This window comes from Prionailurus viverrinus, chromosome A2, assembly GCF_022837055.1.
Source record: "Prionailurus viverrinus isolate Anna chromosome A2, UM_Priviv_1.0, whole genome shotgun sequence".
Lineage (NCBI taxonomy): Eukaryota > Metazoa > Chordata > Mammalia > Carnivora > Felidae > Prionailurus > Prionailurus viverrinus.
This window is the reverse complement of record NC_062562.1, coordinates 162,925,933-162,944,534: the sequence shown is the minus strand read 5'-3', so window position 1 is coordinate 162,944,534 and position 18,602 is coordinate 162,925,933. Positions and strand designations below refer to the sequence as shown.

General features: G+C 54.1%; 2 protein-coding genes across 3 annotated transcripts in view; both read right to left on the bottom strand.

Moving 5' to 3' along the window:
- Nucleotides 1–312: 312 nt before the first annotated feature.
- Nucleotides 313–6,783, bottom strand: ATP6V0E2 (ATPase H+ transporting V0 subunit e2). Its single transcript, XM_047848005.1, has 4 exons — nt 6,576–6,783; nt 5,158–5,205; nt 2,504–2,618; nt 313–2,060 (listed from the first exon to the last, which is right to left on the bottom strand). The coding sequence occupies exons 1-3, from the start codon at nt 6,677–6,679 to the stop codon at nt 2,525–2,527; spliced, it is 246 nt and encodes an 81-aa protein (XP_047703961.1). The 5' UTR covers nt 6,680–6,783; the 3' UTR covers nt 313–2,060; nt 2,504–2,524.
- A 152-nt stretch (nt 6,784–6,935) lies between these two features.
- Nucleotides 6,936–18,602, bottom strand: part of ZNF862 (zinc finger protein 862) — a 37,737-nt gene continuing 26,070 nt past the window's right edge. For both annotated transcript variants that reach the window (XM_047847539.1, XM_047847548.1), the window contains exons 6-8: nt 15,139–15,243; nt 11,707–13,821; nt 6,936–10,172 (exon numbers count right to left, since the gene is read on the bottom strand). In XM_047847539.1, the coding sequence (XP_047703495.1) occupies nt 9,997–10,172; nt 11,707–13,821; nt 15,139–15,243 (2,396 nt within the window). In that variant the 3' untranslated portion in view covers nt 6,936–9,996. The remainder of the gene's footprint in view (nt 10,173–11,706; nt 13,822–15,138; nt 15,244–18,602) is intronic.

Below are 18,602 nucleotides of genomic sequence, written 5' to 3'. Positions count from 1 at the left end.
CCCTATAAAAATCATCCTAGAAATCAAATTGGGTCACGTCACTCCCCTGCCTTAAAACCCTTTCATGGCTTTGCTTTGCCCTTTGGGTCAATCCAAGCTCCTCAGCCAGTGACAAGCCCTCAGTGGTCTGGTCCCTCATTCCTCCCAGTGCCTCCCCACCCCCAAACCTCTTCCGTCTCTGCGCAAGAACCACCCTCCCTGGCCCTGGAGGACCAGTGCCCTCTGCTCAGTCTGCTCCGTCCCCTGCAGGAGGGGCAGGGCGGGCAGACTGGGTGCGCTCAGGTATTCAGGAACGAGGCAGGACACGCTCTGGAGACTTGGGGGGCCTGCTTTATTGCTCACCCTCAGGCGCCGTGCTCTCTGTATCTGGGGCACAGAAGAGGCCGGTCAGACTTCCACTGGAACAATCATCTTCCCTTCTCCTGCCGGAACTGCTTCTGGGCAGAACCTGGGACGGCTGTATTCTCCTTCTGGTCTCAGGAGAATGTAGTTTTCAGTGTCCACGATCCAGAACTGCGGCTCCAAGCAGCTGCCGGTCTCTCCCGTGCCCCAAATCCACCCACTGAGCACATGAGAACTGGGTGGACAGGGGGGCAGCAGTCAGCAAGCGTGGCCTCAGCCAGGACTTAGCTGCCGCTCATTAGTCATGGATCAGGTTTTCAGTACAATCCACACTCCACAGCCCCCTCTCCAGGAGGGCCACAGAGGGTCAGGACAGGAAGGGAGTTTGAAAGGGGGTGCGGTGAGCTGGCATGTCAAAGGGAAGCCCCAGTTGGGAGCTCTGAGCAACAGGCCAAGCCCAGAACCAAGAAATCTAGGTGAGACATAGCACATTCTACCACTGTTCCAAAGACAATGCCCGCTAAATAGAATATTAAATAAATACGCTCAACAAATATTGGAGATTGGTGTCTTCCCCCAGGGAGGCAGTGTGGGAGATCGGGGGACCCCAGTTAGTTCTGGGACATGGGCAAATGCCTGAGGTCTCAGCCTCAATTCTCTTGGGAGGAGGGAGAGTATGGGCAGGGGTCCTGGGTTCCCTCTCATCTGATTCCTGCACATTCTGCTTTCCACGCCTTGTCAGGCCAGGTGCTCCCAGAGCAGGAGTGGACAGGGGCCAGGATGGACCCAGTGGCCCAGTGCCGCCCAAACCTCACCTGCATCTATCTCTCCCTAACTCCGGGTTCATCCTCCCTAACTCCGGGTGACCTAGCTGCTACTATGAGGGGGGCTCTGAAACTCACCCCACTGTAGTCAAAGGATGGAATCCAGTCCTGGGCCTGTGCCCAGACTGAGCCCTCCAGGCTGCAGGGAGCTTATCCACAGAGGAGGAGCCAAGATAGGGAAGGAAGATGGAACAGGATATTCTAAGGAGATACAGCTTTCTGAGCAAGTCCATTTAAGCGACTTTATAACTACAAAGAATGCTAAGTAAACATACAGCTTTCAATCCTGACCCAAATTACTATGTTGTTTTTTGTGTGTGAATGTTTTTCCATTACTTCAACTTTCTTAGGGAATTCCACATCTGTAAGTGTCTGAAAATTACAGAATCCCAGGGAAGACCTCTGGGACGCCTTCCGTCCATCTCACAGGGTGAGGAGGTGAGGAGGCCCACAGAGGCAGAGATGCTTCCTGGGGTCACAGGGCAGGACTGTGGCAGAGCTGATGAGGACCAGCTGACTCCCCACCCAGGGCTTCCTCTCTGGTCCCGCCTCCCAGGCTGGACCCCCCTTCTCCATAGAACACATGCCCTTTCTGGGGCTGCCACATTTGTAAGAGAAAGGTCCCCCCACCTCCCACCCCACCCCCCGTCAGCTCCTGGCCGGGATCTACTTGGGAGGGGCAGGGGGAGTTTGAGGGCTGGATAGCTTCTGCTCCAGCCTGACTCTGAACTTGGGGCTTCCCAAGGCCCAGATTGGATGGAGAAGGCAGGAGGTCCCCAAACCAGACAGATCCTGGGGTGGGAAGCATGGAGGGACTCAGATACAGATGTGAAGGTGGGGACAAAGGGGTCATCAGGGACAGTACAGCCAAAGTCATCCAGAGAACTGGGGCACCTGAAAAGCACATCACACGAAGGGGTCACTTCCTTGCCGCGGAGACGCCTTCTCCACCACCGCCTCCCCCCCTCCTCCCTGGAGAACTTCCTTGTCCTTGTCGGTGCCCCAGCCACTCGGCTGACTTCAAAAGCCCCTGTGCCCTGAGCCTCCCTCCCTCACAACAGATTCTGGCCACGCCCTCTGTGGCCTGCAAACCCACAACCGTGGCCGGGCCTGCCATGCTTCCCGAGGACCCGGATCTTGCATCCAGCCCTGGTGCCTCACACCCTCCTGTGGCACCGCCAGGAAGAATACACGTGCTTTGCCTCTTCTCTTTTTGTTTCCTTTTTGCCAAATAAATGAATCCCTGAGTGTAAACGTGAACTCTTATGACTGCCCTGTGTGTTCTCCTCCTACGCGCCAAGCCCCTGTCCCACCCGCGGGGTCTGGGCCCCCAGTACCTGGGGCCAAAGTGGCGGCGGTCACTCCCACAGGAAGCGCACGTACCAGATCGTCTCATTCTTCAGCTGCGGCCCAAAGAGGGGGTTCAGCTGAGCCAGGATGGTGATGAGCCAGCTGCCGGGGACAGCACAGGGAGGGTGAGCCAGGACACGGAAGGAAATCCACGCTCCACACCTCGCACCATGCGTCCGGTCACGTGGCCAAGCCGGCAGACACACAGGGGTCTGCGTTTCCAGGTGAAGGGTCCCGTGAGCCCTCCCCCAGTCTGGCCAGCACAGGAGGTTGGCCCGGGGTTCGTGGGTTCCGGCTTAGGTCTGGTTTGATCTGACGTTTCATAGATTTCTAAGACCCGGGCTGGGGCTGGACTCTGGGACAGGGAAGGGGTAAGACGGCCTCCAGAGGCGTGCTGAAGGGGCCTCCCAGCTGAGCCCAGGACACCTCTGGTCTGGGCCTCCCCCAGCCGGTACCTGGGAGCAGGACAGGGCTGGTCTGCCAGCAGGCACGTCAGAATCACCTACTTCTAGGAGCAAGACGAAGAACTGACTCCTAGGAAGGGCTGATGACCAGAGAGCCCCACGCTGAGGCCTGCTGGGGACAGGACGGGAGCTGTCCTTCAGGCCAGGGAGATCTCCAGGGAACATGGGCAGGCTGCACATCTTGGTGGGGTGGGGCGGGAGGGCCAGACCCTGTTGTCAGGACTTGTGTGCCCACAGTAGTGGGTCCCCAGAGACTCTAAAGGTGCATGACCTCACATGCCAGAAATAGGTCCCCTGGTGCTCCATCTGGTTTTGCAGGAAGGCTCCAGCTGTTTGACCTCAGACCACCCCCCCCCCCAAAGCAGCCAGTCACGTGGCTGACGCCTGGAAGCTGTCAGAAATCGTAGTCTGCTTATCATCGGCATTAACCCAGAGTTGATGTTTTGTGGAACATAATTTCCAGGCGTGGCATTTTCATAAGCTGCCCCACCTCTCCACCTGTGCACACTCGGTCTGCGGCCAGTCTCCCTTTCCCGTACGTCCATCTGGTGTCTGTAGTTACCACATCCCACGCACACGCCGTCTCTGCTGTTCCCAGCCACCACCCTCTATGTCCTGGTCTCTGTGCCATCGAGCCCCAGCCCCTCTGAGGCCCTCCCTGCGACAGATGAGGACATTCTGCCGAGCCCCGAAAGGCCAAGAAACAGCACAGAGGGCCTTAGAGACGTTCTGTCTCGGGAGAATCCTGAAAAAGCGTACATCCTCATGTATTTAAGCTAACATTCAAGCTAACGTAGTACGGGTCATTATTTTTTAGCAAGTTTCATTTTTTTGTTAATAGGGGGTAGAAAGTATTTAACATCGTATGAAGTGAAATGAGAGAACTGACTCAGAGGAATAAATAGTCTGTGATCTAATTAGATAGAACAGGCTTTAACTACAAAACACACCCCAAATATGAAATACATCATGTAAAAAATTTTACATGTGGGCCTTAATCTATGCATTTTGAAAAATTTGGCAGTCTTGCGAAATACTCCAGTTACTTTTATTTTTTATTCCAGTTGTCTTTAAAACAATGTTACCTCTTATTATTGTTTCTTATTTTTTTGAACTTTTTATTTATTTATTTTTGAGAACAAGAGAGTGCCAGCTGGGGAGGGGCAGAGAGAGGGGGGGGGGGGGGGGAGAAGGAATTCCAAGCAGGATCCATACTCAGCATGGAGCCCGACATGGGGCTCAATCTCATGACCATGAGATTATGACCTGAGCCAATATCAAGAGGCGGATGTTTAACCGACTGAACCAGGCCCCTCTGTTACCTTGTAAAGAATCAGTATCTCATCACTGCTATCCGTCCTATTTTGATTGTTCTGAATTCAGAATACCCCAGCTACGCCAAGCATAACCCACAGAGATAGCGTATGAGACCCAGGAGGAGGGGAGGCCACACGGGCTTCCCATGGCTTGACTGATCACGGGAGAGGCTTCCCTCAAAACCAGAACTTGGTCTTATCCCCTGGTTTGGCAGGCGGGATGATTTAAACTTGGAGCAAGGTGACATACAAGGGGTGTGGGTGGAAGGAGGAGTGTCTTCTTTTGTAAAGGGGGCGGGGCCATCGTGAGTGGCAGTTTTAGGAAGAGAACATCTGGGCATTCAGCACCCAGACGTTGACTCCCTCACCCTGTCCAGGTTCTTGAATCCCTTGGAATTATTCTCCTACATCCTCAGGGGCCCCTTCCCAAGTTTCAAGACTCCTGCTCATCTGATGGTTTGAAACCGGCCGCATCACAACCACCCAGGAGCATGTATTAGAAATATGAACTCCTAAGCGCAGATGTTGAAAAACTGAGTCAGTGGGTCAAGGGTGGAGCCCTGAATGCTGTGTCTTTCCATCTCTCCCAGTGATTCTGGTGCCCGGTCGGGCATAAAGAGCACTCAGTTCACAGATGAGAAAACATGGGCGCTACAAAGCTTGTTTGGCTGCCGCATTTGGAACCGGACCCCAGAGTCCAGGACTTCGAGCCCCCTGCTCTCTGTGCCATCCCAAACTGCCTGCTCCCCTACGTTTTACAGACTCAGCCTTTCAAAAGTGGAATCTGTCACTACCAGGACAGAGGAGAGGGCAGGGCTAGGGAGAGGAGGGAAGACGTCGAACTGGGGGAGTGGTACTTACAAGAGGTAACAGCAGACAGCCGTGGCCACCAGCATGGTGATAATGACTCTGCAATGGAAGCGGTGGTCAGGTCAGGATGGGTGGAACCAGCACCCTCCCAAGGCCAGGCCAGGGCCAGAGAAAGAGCTCCTGGTGTCAGCCCCTTTCCTGCTGGCCTTCCTGATGCCACCTGAACACAGGAGGCTGACTTCTATTCAGGGTGACAATTGTAAGAGGGAAGATAAAAACTCAAGCATCACCCCAGGGGGAAGCCCACCATGACTGCATCCAGGTTGCATTATGGACCTTCTCTTTACCTCCCTTCTCCACCACCTACTCTCTACCATCTTACAAAAGATACCACCCCCCCCCCCCCGCCAGAGCTGCATTTGCAGCAACACACCATGGAATGTTCTCTGCAATGCAAACTTCATTGGGCAAGGGGATGGAAAACAGAAGCTGGCAAGAAGCAAGGAGACCGTGAGCCATTTCTAAGGCAGAGTGAGTGGTTATCAAGGGAACAGGTAGCTCTGTGTCCATACAAAGAGAACTCTGGACTCAGAAGCTTAAAATGCAGCAGGAGAGACTTCAGTTAGAACTCACCAAAGTTTGCAGCAGAGGTGAGATACTAAAATGGTTCACAAAGTGATGCTGTGGGACTTCAGGATCAGGGACAGTGCCCATATGTCCAAGTAGCCTTCACCCAAATCCAAATCAGGCCCCAGGACCCCTGGTCTAAAGCACCTGAAGTCAGTGCCAGAGGAATTACACTGGATCCATTCCTTCAACGTTACTAAGCATCGTGGGCCAGCCCTGTGCTGGGCACTGGGGTCCACGGTGGTGAAGGAGACAATCCTCCACCTAGAGGAACTTATAATCGAGTTCAGGGGAGAGCCCTTCGTAGCTGAGGATAATACTATGCAGAAACTGATAAACCGACCACAAGGGACAGAAATCTGCTAGGGGCCGCTCAGAAAACAAAACCTGCTAAAAATTACGCAATACATAATCCGTGCCATGCGCTGTTTTACATGCGTTATTTCGGGTATTCCTCACAGTATAGCCTTAAAAGGCACGTACCACCATCATCCACATTTTACGTGTGAAGAAAGTGAGGCCTGAAGGGCTAACGTTCGCTCAAGGTCACCGCTGGTGAGCGGTGGACAAACCGCATCAGCGGCTGGCCATGGCCTCTAGCTTCACTGGCTGGAGGGGGGAACGCTTAACTGCCTCCCGCGTCAGTCGGCCCTCCACCTTTCTAAAGCACCACTGGCTCTGCTCTTTGGCCCCGACCGCCTGCCAGTTCCGAGCCGAAGGCGGCCAGTGAGGACAACGGAGGAAGGCGGCGCCGAACGAGCCCTGACCCAAAGCTCGCTGCACCTCCTGCCGCTGCCCGGGGAGGGGTCCGCAGGGAGGCCGGGCCCGCACGCCATCCTTACCCGCGGTTGGGTCCTTTCGGCACGAACCAGGGCCCGGCGATGCCGATGAGGCCCCAGAACGTGGTGAAGATGATGACCGGGAGGGCGAAGGAGTGTGCCGTCATGGCCGGACGCGGGACGCCCAGGCTGGGGTGCCAGGCCGAGCTGCGGACGCTCAGGTGTGCTGGGTCCCCGCCGGCCGCTGGCGCCGAGCATGCGCAGCAGGAACGGGCCGCCAGGGGGAGCTCGCGCAGTCGCCCCCGCGCAGGCGCGAGCGCGTCGCTCGGGCGGGGGCGGGCTTTCCGAGGGGCCAGATCACGCTTCGATCAGCTCTTGATGAGCTTTGACCCGCGAGACTCACAGGACGCAAGCATGGGTCGAAATAAACGGTTTTATTCAGGGAGCAAAAAGTTGTGAATCCAACGTGGGGTTTTTAAACCTCATTTGCACGTCTCTGAAGCCAGAAGAGGCTGCCGATCGCCCTGAGTATCCTTGGCTGAAGGGCACCTGCATGAGGGAATCGGCCAATCTTCACGCTGCCTTGCTAAATACTTAGCGCCCTAGGAACCCAACGTAGGCTTGAGGAAGAACCAAAAGGTCTGGGGTAGGTTACACTGTCTTAGGTGTCTGGCGAGGGCAGGGGGCTGAATTCCTTCCCACCTGGTCTCTATGGCTACTGAAATCAAACCATCAGTTATAATGCCGGTTACTCAGAACGTCAGACCCTCTGGGCATCAGGGGTGGGAGGATGCTGGGATCTGCGCCTGTTGCTGGTGCAGGAGGGTGGAGGCGTGGCTAGGACTCTGGCCAAAGGCTTGCTCCTTCTCTTCAGCTTGTTTTCTTGTGAGGCAAAAATAGGAAGCCTCTCCAACAAGGGTGTCTCCAGGCCCTGGATTTGAAATGCAGCAAGTGCCTTGAAACAAAACCAAAGAGGTCAGGCTGGGTAATAGTCTCCAGCAAAGGTGTTCACCACGTGTCAGCCCTGGGGTCCTGCACAAAAACGTCGGTAGGCCTCTGTGCCATTAGCTAGCCTGCCTGTGCCTCTCAAGAAATGTGGACAGTGCAAATCGTTGCAAAAAAAAAAAAAAAAAAAAGCATTTTCCATCACCCGCTCCAAGGGGCCCAACTTTCTCAAAAGCTGGTACTGGAGGCTTCCTCAGTACATGGATGTGGAGGCTGGATGCTTCCCTACCTGGCCTCCACCTCAGCACCTAGAGCTGCACAGGGAACTGTGTGTGTGGAGCTCACACACACAACGCTGCTCGCGGGACTAGCCACATGCACTGAGGATTCTTACAGGATGGAAGAGCCCCAGGGAGGATGCTTGCCAGAAAGTCACCTCCTTTGGGATCTATGGATAGGGTGGGGGCAACGACCCCTATTTTAAGGGGTCTTTCTCTCTTCCACCCCACCAATTTATAGCCCCAGCACCTCGCCTGGGGCAGAGTCCTGAACTCCCCACAGAACCTTATGTGAGTGGGGGAGGGAGGCCTGGGCTCCCTCTCGGTGTGGACAGTAACACCGCCAGATCTGTAGCTCTAAAGGCCCGTGGTATACCCCAGACCCCTGACCCTGGGGCTGGAAGAGAGGCATTTCCACAGACTAATAGAAGGCAGAAAGTGGGAACGAATTCCTGGCTCGCAGCTGAAGAAAACAGGAAGACGATGGCACTAAGGCTAAGTGCTAAAGGTGGGTGACGGGAAGGGAGAGTCAGAAACACTGGGAACCGGGGCGGGGCGGGGGGGGGGGTGGTTAGAAGGCGACAGTCCATACCAGCATCTCAGAGGCTCTCAGCACCTCCCAGGACGGGGGAGAGGACAGAGCGCTGGCTGAGGGCCAGGCGACTTAGCATGCGGCACAGGGCGGGGGCCCCGGCGCAAGGCCAGGACACAGCACCATTTCCTGCCTGTCTAAAACAAGCAAAAGGCAGGGGTCAAACCTGCCCTCTAACCTCCCCTGGTTTCCTACCCAGGAAGGTTAGGAAGGGGGGACCCAGGCCCCACATCATCCCCAGCAGATAAGCAGCCTAGGAACCTACCAAAAGGAAGTGCCCTGGAGGGAAAAGTGCTTTGCTTCAGGGAGTGAGGGGAGAGGGGTGTGGGAGAGTGGGAACATAGTTGTGCAAGACACCCTTCTGGGCCTCCAGGGTAGTGCTCTCAAGCTTGAGTGAGCCCATGAAGTTCCTGGAGGACCTTGCTCCAAACTGCCCGTCGCTGAGCCCCAGTCCCAGATATCCGCTCAAGCAGGTAAGGAGTTGAGCATATTTAACAAGCACCCCTAGTGACTCCCAGGCTGGGTCCCAGAGAACTGGGAAGAGCGGACTAGGCCACCATGCTGCTGGCACATTTAGGGAGCTCTGTTCCCGCAATAAGGACGTCGGTAGCAAGGGACGAGGACAAGGGCTGAAGGCAGCTACGTCCACTCTGTGCAGCCCGAGGTCTGACTTTTGGGGAGCTGGAGGCGCCGTCACTCATCAGCCCAGTGGCAGACCAGGAGCCAGCAGGCACTTGAATTCTCTGCTGCCACGTCATGGAGAGGGAAACTGAGGCACAGGAAAGAGGAAGGGATTCATTACGGTTGAACCTCTGCCTGCGGCAGAGCTGGGGCTGGAGCCCAAGCCTCCCAAGTGAAAGCGTGGACGTGTCTGCTCCTCAGGAAACCAGGCTCAGGTCAAACGTAAGTGCTGCCACCGCGGGAAAGCAGCAGACTCCCTCCAGGAAAGACTTTTCCTCCATTGTCCCGGGATGACCTCTCTGGAGTGCTCTGTGGAGAGGGTTTGGCTTGCCCCTCCTAAGGGAGCCCCTGGAGGAGGTAGAGAAATTCTCTGGTACAAGTGTCCCATCTGAAGCTGAAGCTTCCCTGCTTCTGCTGTAGAGCCAGGGTGAGACCCAGAGCCGGGCCGGTGGTCCCTAGAGCCTGGTGATCCTCTGCGCTCACAGTGCCTCCTCCATGCCACTGAGGCTGTGGGCAGCCTCCCCAGAATGCTCCCCAACCATCCAGGGGGGATGCTGGGGTGGGGGGTGCTTCTGGAAGCCCCAACAGCCTCTCTCCCATTTCAGAGAAGTCCTCTTGCTACCAGATCATGGGGTGGAATCTTTCATGATGGGATTATTTCCTGAAGCACCTTAAAAATGAATTTGAGCTAGGAACCTTTCTGCATATTTAAGTGCCAGGAGGTCACCGTTGCTCAGAAAGGGGCCTTGGGAAGCAGGTTTGTGCTCCTGATTACCCTGCCTCTCTGGGAGGTGGGCTTAACTATCTTGTCGCTGCCCACTTCCTGGTGCTTGGAGAGCACCCCCTCCCCCAAGCAAAGACTCTAGGGCAGCCTTGATTCTGCAGAGAGCCTGTCACCATGATTCCCAGGGGCAAGGCAGCAGCGAGGGGGCGGGAGGGGGGCCTCCAAGGCAATCCCTAGGATTCCTGCTCCGACGTGAGCTCTCCGTCAAGACAGCTTGGGGGCCTCTTGGCTGGTAGGGGGGTACAGGAGTCTGTCAGGAGGGTCCACGATGCAGTCCTTCAGGATCTCTACCGGCTCCTTGTAGGGTGGAATGGGCGGTTTCTGGGTCACAGCCTCCTCCACATAGAGTGCCCCCATCTTCTCCTTCCTGAGCCCTGGTCCTTGTGCGAGGGGAAAGAGAACCCACAGTTACACGGAGGGGAAAAGATTAGATGACGACCCCTTCCCACATCCACTGTGCCCCAAGGAATGCTGGGTGAGAATGCAGAACAGCCTGGAGATATGACTGCGCTGCTCTTGGCAGACCTGTTCTAGACTCGCTCTGTTCTCTCACCCTGGGGTGGTGGGCCTCACCTGGGGCGATTCTGCCCTCCAGGGGACACGTGGCAATGCCTGGACACACTTCTGATCGCTACAACTGGGTGAGTGCCAAGGGGGCCCAGTGGGTATGTAAGGGGTGCAGGTCAGGGGTGCTGCTGGAGACCCGATCACACACAGGCCGGGCCTCACAACGAGGAACCTTCCAGCCCTCAGTGTCCACAGTGCTGAGGTTGAGAACCCTGCCTGGGAAGGAGGGCCTTATCCTATCAAATCTGGTAGTGCCCTGTATTTGCTTCAGATGTACTAGTCCCACCGCCCCCTGCAAAAGGGCACACTTGAGAGCACCCTTCACCTCCACACGGCTGGACGCGGGGAGCAGCTCACTCAGCAAACGCGTGGGCGAAGGATTCACTCTCCGGCTCCCTACCTTTCTCCCCGTCTCCTCTCTCCGCTTCCACCCCAGGCCCCTCCCCTTGCCCAGCAATGGGGCCAGGGCCGCCCTGCTTCCTGGGGAGCCCCTGGCAAGCCTGAGACCCTGTCCGCAGCTGATGACCACAGACCGGGCGGTAACCACACAGGAGCACAAGCAATGGAAGGGGACCAGAAACAACAAGATGTCAAGGAAGAAACTTCATTGCTGTCACTGAGAAGTGACACACGAATAGCCTGGAGGGCCTCTTTGGTTTTCAGGGACTACTTGAAAAGAGGAGACTTGCTCACTTCAGACTCAGAAACTCACCTCCCATATAACATAAGCATCCCTCCAGTCCGTCCCCACCCCGGCCCCCAGGCTAGTTGGGCTGTGCCCCTCACAGATGCCTCCCTGCCCAGGATGCCCCAGCCCTCTCCTCCACCTAGAATCTTCTTCTTGGCCCCTCCGACCTGACTTCTTCCCTCCTAAAAGAGCCGACACAGCACCACGGAGAACGTGAGCTCACCACCCCAGCTTGTCCAGTCCTCTGGTTACTTCCAGTCCTGGTCTTAACCTTCAGAGGGTGCCGCTGGCATTAGGGGCCAGACGTTGTGCACTCGACACGTATTAATTCACTTTACAGAAAAAAACCAAAGCACAATGCGATTAACCTGCCCGACGTCACACACTAGTTAGCGGAACCAGCGGGCAGACTGGCTCCGAAAATTCGTGCTCTCAGCACTGCTCCCTGCTGCCCGCAGCGAGTATGCCCTGCCTCCCTAGCCGGATCATAAGCTGTGTGAGGGTAGATGTCGTGTCTCGCGCACCCACTGAGACCACGCCTATTGTGACAGCTGACACAGTGTCAAACACCTCCGTGTCCAAGGTCAGCATGGGATTGGGAAGATAAGATTCTCTCCCTTCGTTTTCCCACGTCCAGGAACTCTGTCACACGGACTTACCCACATGGGAGCGAGGTGGTGCTTGGGCACAAGTATAGACGTGGCTGAAACGCCGGCCTGAGGAGGTCAGGTACCAGTGCTGGATGGCGGGCTGGGGGTCGTACTCCGTGACTGCCACACCGTTCACTGCCGTCATCATGAGCATGTTGATCACCTCGTTGGAGAGCTTGGTCCTCTCGTCGGTCCTGATCCGGTTCATGGCACTGAAGCCCCGCTCACAGCAGGAGGTGGAGACGGGCACGCAGGCCACCACTGCCACCAGCCTGCTCAGCAAGGGGAACCGGTAGTGCTGGGCCAGGGCGTTCTTACACAGCATGGAGAACGGGAGGTTCTTGGCGATGGCTTTCAGGCCCAGCCACTCCTCCAGGAGTGCTTCCTCGCTGTACCCTGCGGGGAGGGAGAGCTCAAAGTATCTGGCAAGGGCAAGAATGTCATCGTTCCCAAAAGTGGCAAGTTCAATCCCACTTGGCCAGGCCATGGTGTCAAACACCTCCATGTTCTTGAGCTGCGGGGGCCGGTCTGTGTCAAACCTTTGCTGGAGGTACTCGATCCCGGTCAGGATCATTCTCTCCCTGTCCGCCTGGAACCGCTGCTCTGCCATCTGCATTCTGTCCAAAAAGATGCCATGGAGCCGCCCGTCCCGGAAGCCGGCGTTGAACTCTTCCTCTTTGGGCCCTGCCTGGTGACGGAGGGTCTCCAGGGCCACGTAGGCCCGTCCCAGTGTGGAGTTCACCTCCGTAATCAGCACGATCTCCTTCTGGCACACCTCGGACAGAGGCCTGTAGATGCTCAGGAAGTCCAAAAGGAAGTGGCAGAACTTGACGAAATGGAAGCTTTTCATCAGCTTCAGCATGCCTCTGGCCCTGTGCCCGATCTGGCCCCCGGCTTCCGCCACGCCCTGGAGGTGCCTCGCCAGGGCCGGCCAGCTCACGATGAGCGCGTTCAACGTGCGCCTCTTGCTGGCCACCCACCTGACGGCGTTCAGGTCCTTCAGGCGGATGATTTCCTGCTCTAGGGGAGCCGCGCCTTCCTGCAGCTCGTTCAGCCTTTTATTCGAGGACTGATAAAACTTGAAGACGGTCCGAATGTGCCGGTCACACTTCTTCACCAGATCGATGCCCCCACAAGCGTCGACCACGGCCAGGTGCAGCCGGTGGGCGACGCAGTGGACAGGCAGCAGCTGGGGGATGACCTCCTGGAACTTTTCCACGAGGCCTCCTCTGCAGCTCAGCATGGTCGAGCCATCGGTTCCCAGGCCGACCACCCAACCGGGCTTCCGGAAGGGGATGTCCAGTTCATCCAGGGCAGAGATGATGGTCTCAAAGTATCCGTCCACCGTCTCACTGTAGAGAGGGGCCAAAGTAATGTACGACTCTTTCACCTCCATGCCCTTAAAGTAGCGGATATAAATCCCCACGCAGGACTGGTCGGAGGCGTCTGTGGAGCTGTCCAACAACACGCTCACACAAGGGGAGCTCCGGACATCCTCGAGGATCTCCTTCTTGAGAGTCTCAGAGATGTATTTGATGAACTGCGTGCACGCGGTGCGATTGCGGTACTTGCCCAAGATCATGGTCCCGGTGCTTTGGAGGAGTTGCAGGATCTTCTCAAAGTCATTCAGGGGCCTCGAGTGATACGCGATGGAGTAGGCGGCGTTGAAAAAGTGCTCCATGTTCGCCATCAGGTCACTGGAGATCTCTGGGACCGGGGCAGCCTGAGGGGTGTCTTCCTTGACTTCCACGGTGTTGACACAGAGCTTGTGTGCTTTGCTGACCTCGTGGTATTTCAAAGTCTCCACTTTAAAAGGCCCCGTGTAGCCGCGGACTAACCGGGATGATTTGTCGTGGAGACTAGGTCTTTCTTTGCAAGCTGAACAGAAGAGCTTGGTCTCTTTGGGGTCGATTACTAACCACGGGAACTGCCCAAACCATGACCTCTGGATTGAACGGGGTCTGTAAGTCCTCTTGATTTTCCTGGGTCCATCTACTTCAACTTCACAAAGGCTGGGATTACCGTGGGAACTACGGGTCTCCACTGAAGGGGCCGGAAGCACTGTGGATTCTACAGCCAAGGCCTGTGCATCTGCCTCTCTTCCGGCCACCATTTTCTTCTTCCCTTTGGAGCAAATACAAATGTGCTTAGTGTTGCTGCCCAGAACTCTGTAGCCTCCTATCAACTAGGATATCCAATTTAATGAGTATCCCTTATGCAAAGCAGAGCTGAATGTGATCTACCTTTCTAGAAATCATCAGTGACTTCTCTTTAAACCGTTCCCCATTGTTATCTGTGTAAGTCAGCTTGCAGTCTAAGAGAGGTCCACTGACCCTTGTGGGACCTTTAGCCAGCCTCCCTCTCTCCATCCACACAGCTACCCTGGGACCGTGTGACATCAGCTGCTAGCAAGCTTAATGAGCCACCTTGGCCATAGATGCTATTGGATAAACAAGTGACTTCAATCCTCTTTCGGGCACCACAAAGAAATGAGGTTAAGTATCCATAAGTCGTCTTATGAGCCTTAGAAAGAAGGAAGGTACAGGGGCGCCTGGGCGGCTCAGTCGGTTAAGTGTCCAACTCCAGCTCAGGTCGTGATCTCACAGTTTGTGAGTTCAAGCTCTGCATCGGGCTGTCTACTGTCAGTGCAGAGCCCACTTCGGATCCTACGTCCCCCTCTCTCTCTGCCCTTCCCCCCTGCCTCTCAAAAATAAACATTTAAGGGGTGCCTGGGTGGCTCAGTCGGTTGAGCGTCCGACTTCAGCTCGGGTCATGATCTCACGGTTCGTGAGTTCGAGCCCCGCATCAGGCTCTGTGCCAACAGCTCGGAGCCTGGAGCCTGCTTCGGATTCTGTGTCTCCCTCTCTCTCTGCTCTTCCCCCACTTGCTCTGTCTCTCTCTCTCTCCTTCAAAAAAATAAATAAAAACATTTTTAAAAATTATTAAAAAATTAAAAAAAAAATAAACATTTAAAAAATCTTATAAAAGAAAGAAAGAAGGGAGGTACCGAAGTATTCACAGTAGCTACTAGCCAAAAAGCCCCTGACTGAGATACACAAAACAGTGAACTCTCACAGGCCAGGGTGCTGTCACGAAAAACTGGAGGGGGAGGGAAGAAGGGCGGCTTGCAGGCCTGCAGTCGCAGAGTTCCTTATAACCAGTGTCTCCCACACATCGCCCCCACCAGCTCTACCACAGACCCCATTAGCATTCTGCTCATGAAAGGGCCTCGTTTTTCCCGTACGCACCCCGTTTCCCAGGCTGTCTGACACTTGGACGGCACAGTTAAGTTTCTTACTCATCTTTGTCCACCAGGGCCTAAAACAAGGCCTGTTGCACAACAGGAGCAGGACAGGAATGGCTGAGTGAACACTGTGTGACCCGCCGTGGCCACGTGGGCCCCAGGATGTGCCCTTCAGAGCTCAGTAGGTCAAGACTCACCTGGAGGACGACCTTTCCCCCACTTGGGCCCGTTTGGGTCCTTGATCCAGGGCGCAGCCCGACGTTCCAGCTTCGAGATCAAGTCTGGTTTGGCAGCCGCAGGCCCTAATGCAGGGACAAAGAGTCACACTGAGGTCCCTGCTGTGGACCACCAAGTCAAGTAGCCCGCCCGAAGCTAGTCACGGAAACGGAAATACTCAGGGGTGGCTCTGGGTCTATCTCTTAAGAAAGTCTATTCAGCCAGGGCCACGATGAAAACATACGCACGTGGCAGGCCAATTCATGCCTAAAGCCCGAGAGGCAGTCAGGTCCAGATGCTAACGTGCATCCCTTAGCCAGGATACATAACGTCCTTAGCTCCGCGGACCAGCCACTGGAGACAAGAGTCAGCTGATTGCATCTAGAGGAAAGGCGGGTGTCGGAGGAAACGATACAACAGGAGGAGAGAGGGCAGGGATGGTAAAGCCACGCGAGAAGAGTTAGACTGTCACGGGCACTATGCTGGCTCAAGTGCCCCCAGAGCCACCATGGCTGGCCTACGGGCAGGTGTCTTACTACATGAATTATTTTCAAGGGGCACTTGAAAGGCCCCTTAAAAATGTCTGCCACCTGCAGAGGAACCTTAAATATGACTAGAAGCGGGTCAGGCCTTTGGGTTAAGCACTGCCCTTTATTTAAAAAAGGAATATTCTCAGGGGTAGGCAAAGAAATTGCTTTCTTGATTTAAAATAGGGGCGCCTGGGTGGCTCAGTCAGTTGAGCGTCTGACTTCGGCTCAGGTCATGATCTTGCGGTCTGTGAGTTCAAGCCCCACGTCGGGCTCTGGGCTGACAGCTCAGAGCCTGGAGCCTGCTTCATATTCTGGGTCTCCCTCTCGCTCTCACTCTGCCCTCTCCCACTCATGCTGTCTCTGTCTCTCAAAAATAAACACTAAAAAAAAATTTTTTTAATAAATAAATAAAATAAAATCCATTAATATCTACCTACATGCTTTGGTATGTGTGTGAATGTGTGTGTAAATTCCCTTTGGAAAGACAAATACAACTGCTAAGCGTGGGTGCTTCTGGGAAAATAGTGATTATTGTCACTATTCATCTCTAGGGTCACTTGAATACATTTATATATTTATATCTGTTATGAGTGTGTATCCATATATTTACTACTAATAAAAATATAATTTAATACATTGTTAAAGTGCAGTAGACTGGATACATTCTTAAAACGTGTCTAAAATGAGGGCAATGGAAGAATAATAATAATAATAATACAAGGAAAAGTTACTGAACACCAGATGCTGGCAAAGTAGGTGGCAAGGAGAAAGAAGCAGATCTAATGGCAGAATCCCCCAGAGACTCGGGACGAGGGGCCATGAGCGGCAGAAGGTGGTGAGTAAGAAACGGGTAGAAAGGGTGGGCCCACAGTCTGCAGAGACCATTCCAACCCGGGTCGTCCCACCTGCCCCAGGAAACCAGAGAACACCGCCACCCCCACCTACCCTCACTTGAGGAGAATGGAGATTTAGTCCACAGAAAAACAGAAGTGGGAAGGTTCCAGGCCCGGGGAGGGTGGGGATAGTGGACAAAGAAGGAGAAGGGTCATGATAATGAAGAAAGAGTCTGTGTTCGGAAATGTGCACTACTCAGCTCCAAGAACACAGGCTCGGCTTCTGGCCCCAACCAGGGGACTTGGAAGAGTTTTCTTTTCTTCTTTTAAAAGTGTTTATTTATTATTTATCTTGAGAGAGAGAGAGAGAGAGAATGCAGTGGAGGGGCAGAGAGAAAGGGAGAGAGAGGATCCCAAACAGGCTCCGAGCACAGAGCTGAATACGGGGCTGGAACTCACGATCGATTGGTGAGATCATGACCTGAGCCGAAATCAAGAGTTGGATGCTTAACGGACTGAGCCACCCGGATGCCCCTGGAAGAGTTTTCTTTGGAGAAAGAGAATTACCCCTCCCTGTCCCCTTCTGCCCCAAAGGCCTCCGGGACATTGACTTTTGCAGGATTCTCAGTGAGACCTGCAGGTTCACAGCGGACACCCTGCAGTGAAACCCACCCCTTGATGAGTCCCAGCTGCGCACAGAGCTTCCAGCCAAGGTTTGTCAAGGCTTTAGTCTTAAACCTGGATGAACCACATGATATTTATTTAAGACAAGCCTCTGACGTGAAACAGGTAGGAAAGAGATCGGAGGAACTAGAGAAACTGCAAGGAACGAAACAGATCTCCAAAAAACAAGCCTGAATTCCTGTTCCCAGAGAGAAAAGTCATGATAGTCACCCACGAAGAGAGTCATAGGGGTTCTTAGATTAAAAGTATGATAGAAGAGGGGCACCTGAGCAGCTCAGTTGATTAAGCTTCGGACTTTGGCTCAGGTCATGATCTCACAGTTCATGGGTTCAAGCCCCATGTCGGGCTCTGTGCTGACAGCTCAGAGCCTGGACCCTGCTTTGGATTCTCTGTCTCCCTCTCTCTGTGCCCCTCCCCCACTCACGCTCTGTCTCTTTCTCCCTCAAAAATAGCATTAAAAAACAACAAAATACGACAGAACAAATGACAAAATTAAGTAGATTGTTAGCAAATAAAATTGAGAAAATCTCCAAGAAAGTAGAACAAAAAAGACAGAAGCAGAAAAGGAGAAGCAGAAGGAGGGAGAGGTGGGGAAGGAGAAGAAAATAAAACCAGAGGCTCAATTTAGGAAGTCCACTATCTAACTGATAGGGCTTTTTGGAGGAAAGAAAAGAGAAAATCAACAGGAAGAAATCATACAAGAATGTCTCCCCAAACCGGAAAATGCAAGTTTTCAAGTGGAAGGGAAGCACTAGGTACCCAGAACAAGAAGTGAAAAGTCACTGATGCTACAAACACTTCAGAACACTAGACTAGATCTTGAAAACTTTCAGAATAAAACAGGCTGTGTTCAAAGATTTAGTTAGAAGAAGGTATTTAGGGGCGCCTGGGTGGCTCAGTGGGTTAAGCGTCTGACTTAGGCTCAGGTCATCATCTCGTGGTCCATGAGTTCGAGCCCCATGTCAGACTCTGTGCTGGCAGCTTGGAGCCTGCTTCGGATTCTGTGTCTCCCTCTCTTTCTTCCCCTCTCCTGCTCACATTCTGTCTCTCTCTCAAAGATAAACATTAAAAAAGAATTTTTAAAAAAAGGTATTTTAACTTCTCTTCAGCACCAGTAAAACCTAAATGCAATGCTTTCAAAATACTGAGGAAACTATTTCAAAGCTACCATTTTTTTTTTTTAGTGTTTATTTATTTTTGAGAGAGAGAGAGAGGGGAGGGGCAGAGAGCAAGGGGGACAGGGGATCTGAATCAGGCTTCGCACTGACAGCACAGAGCCCAATGCAGGGCTCGAACTCACGAACTGTGAGACCATGACTTGAGCCAAAGTTGGACACTCAACCAACTGAGCCATCTAGGCACCACCACCCCCCCCCCCCCACCAAGCTACCAATTGGA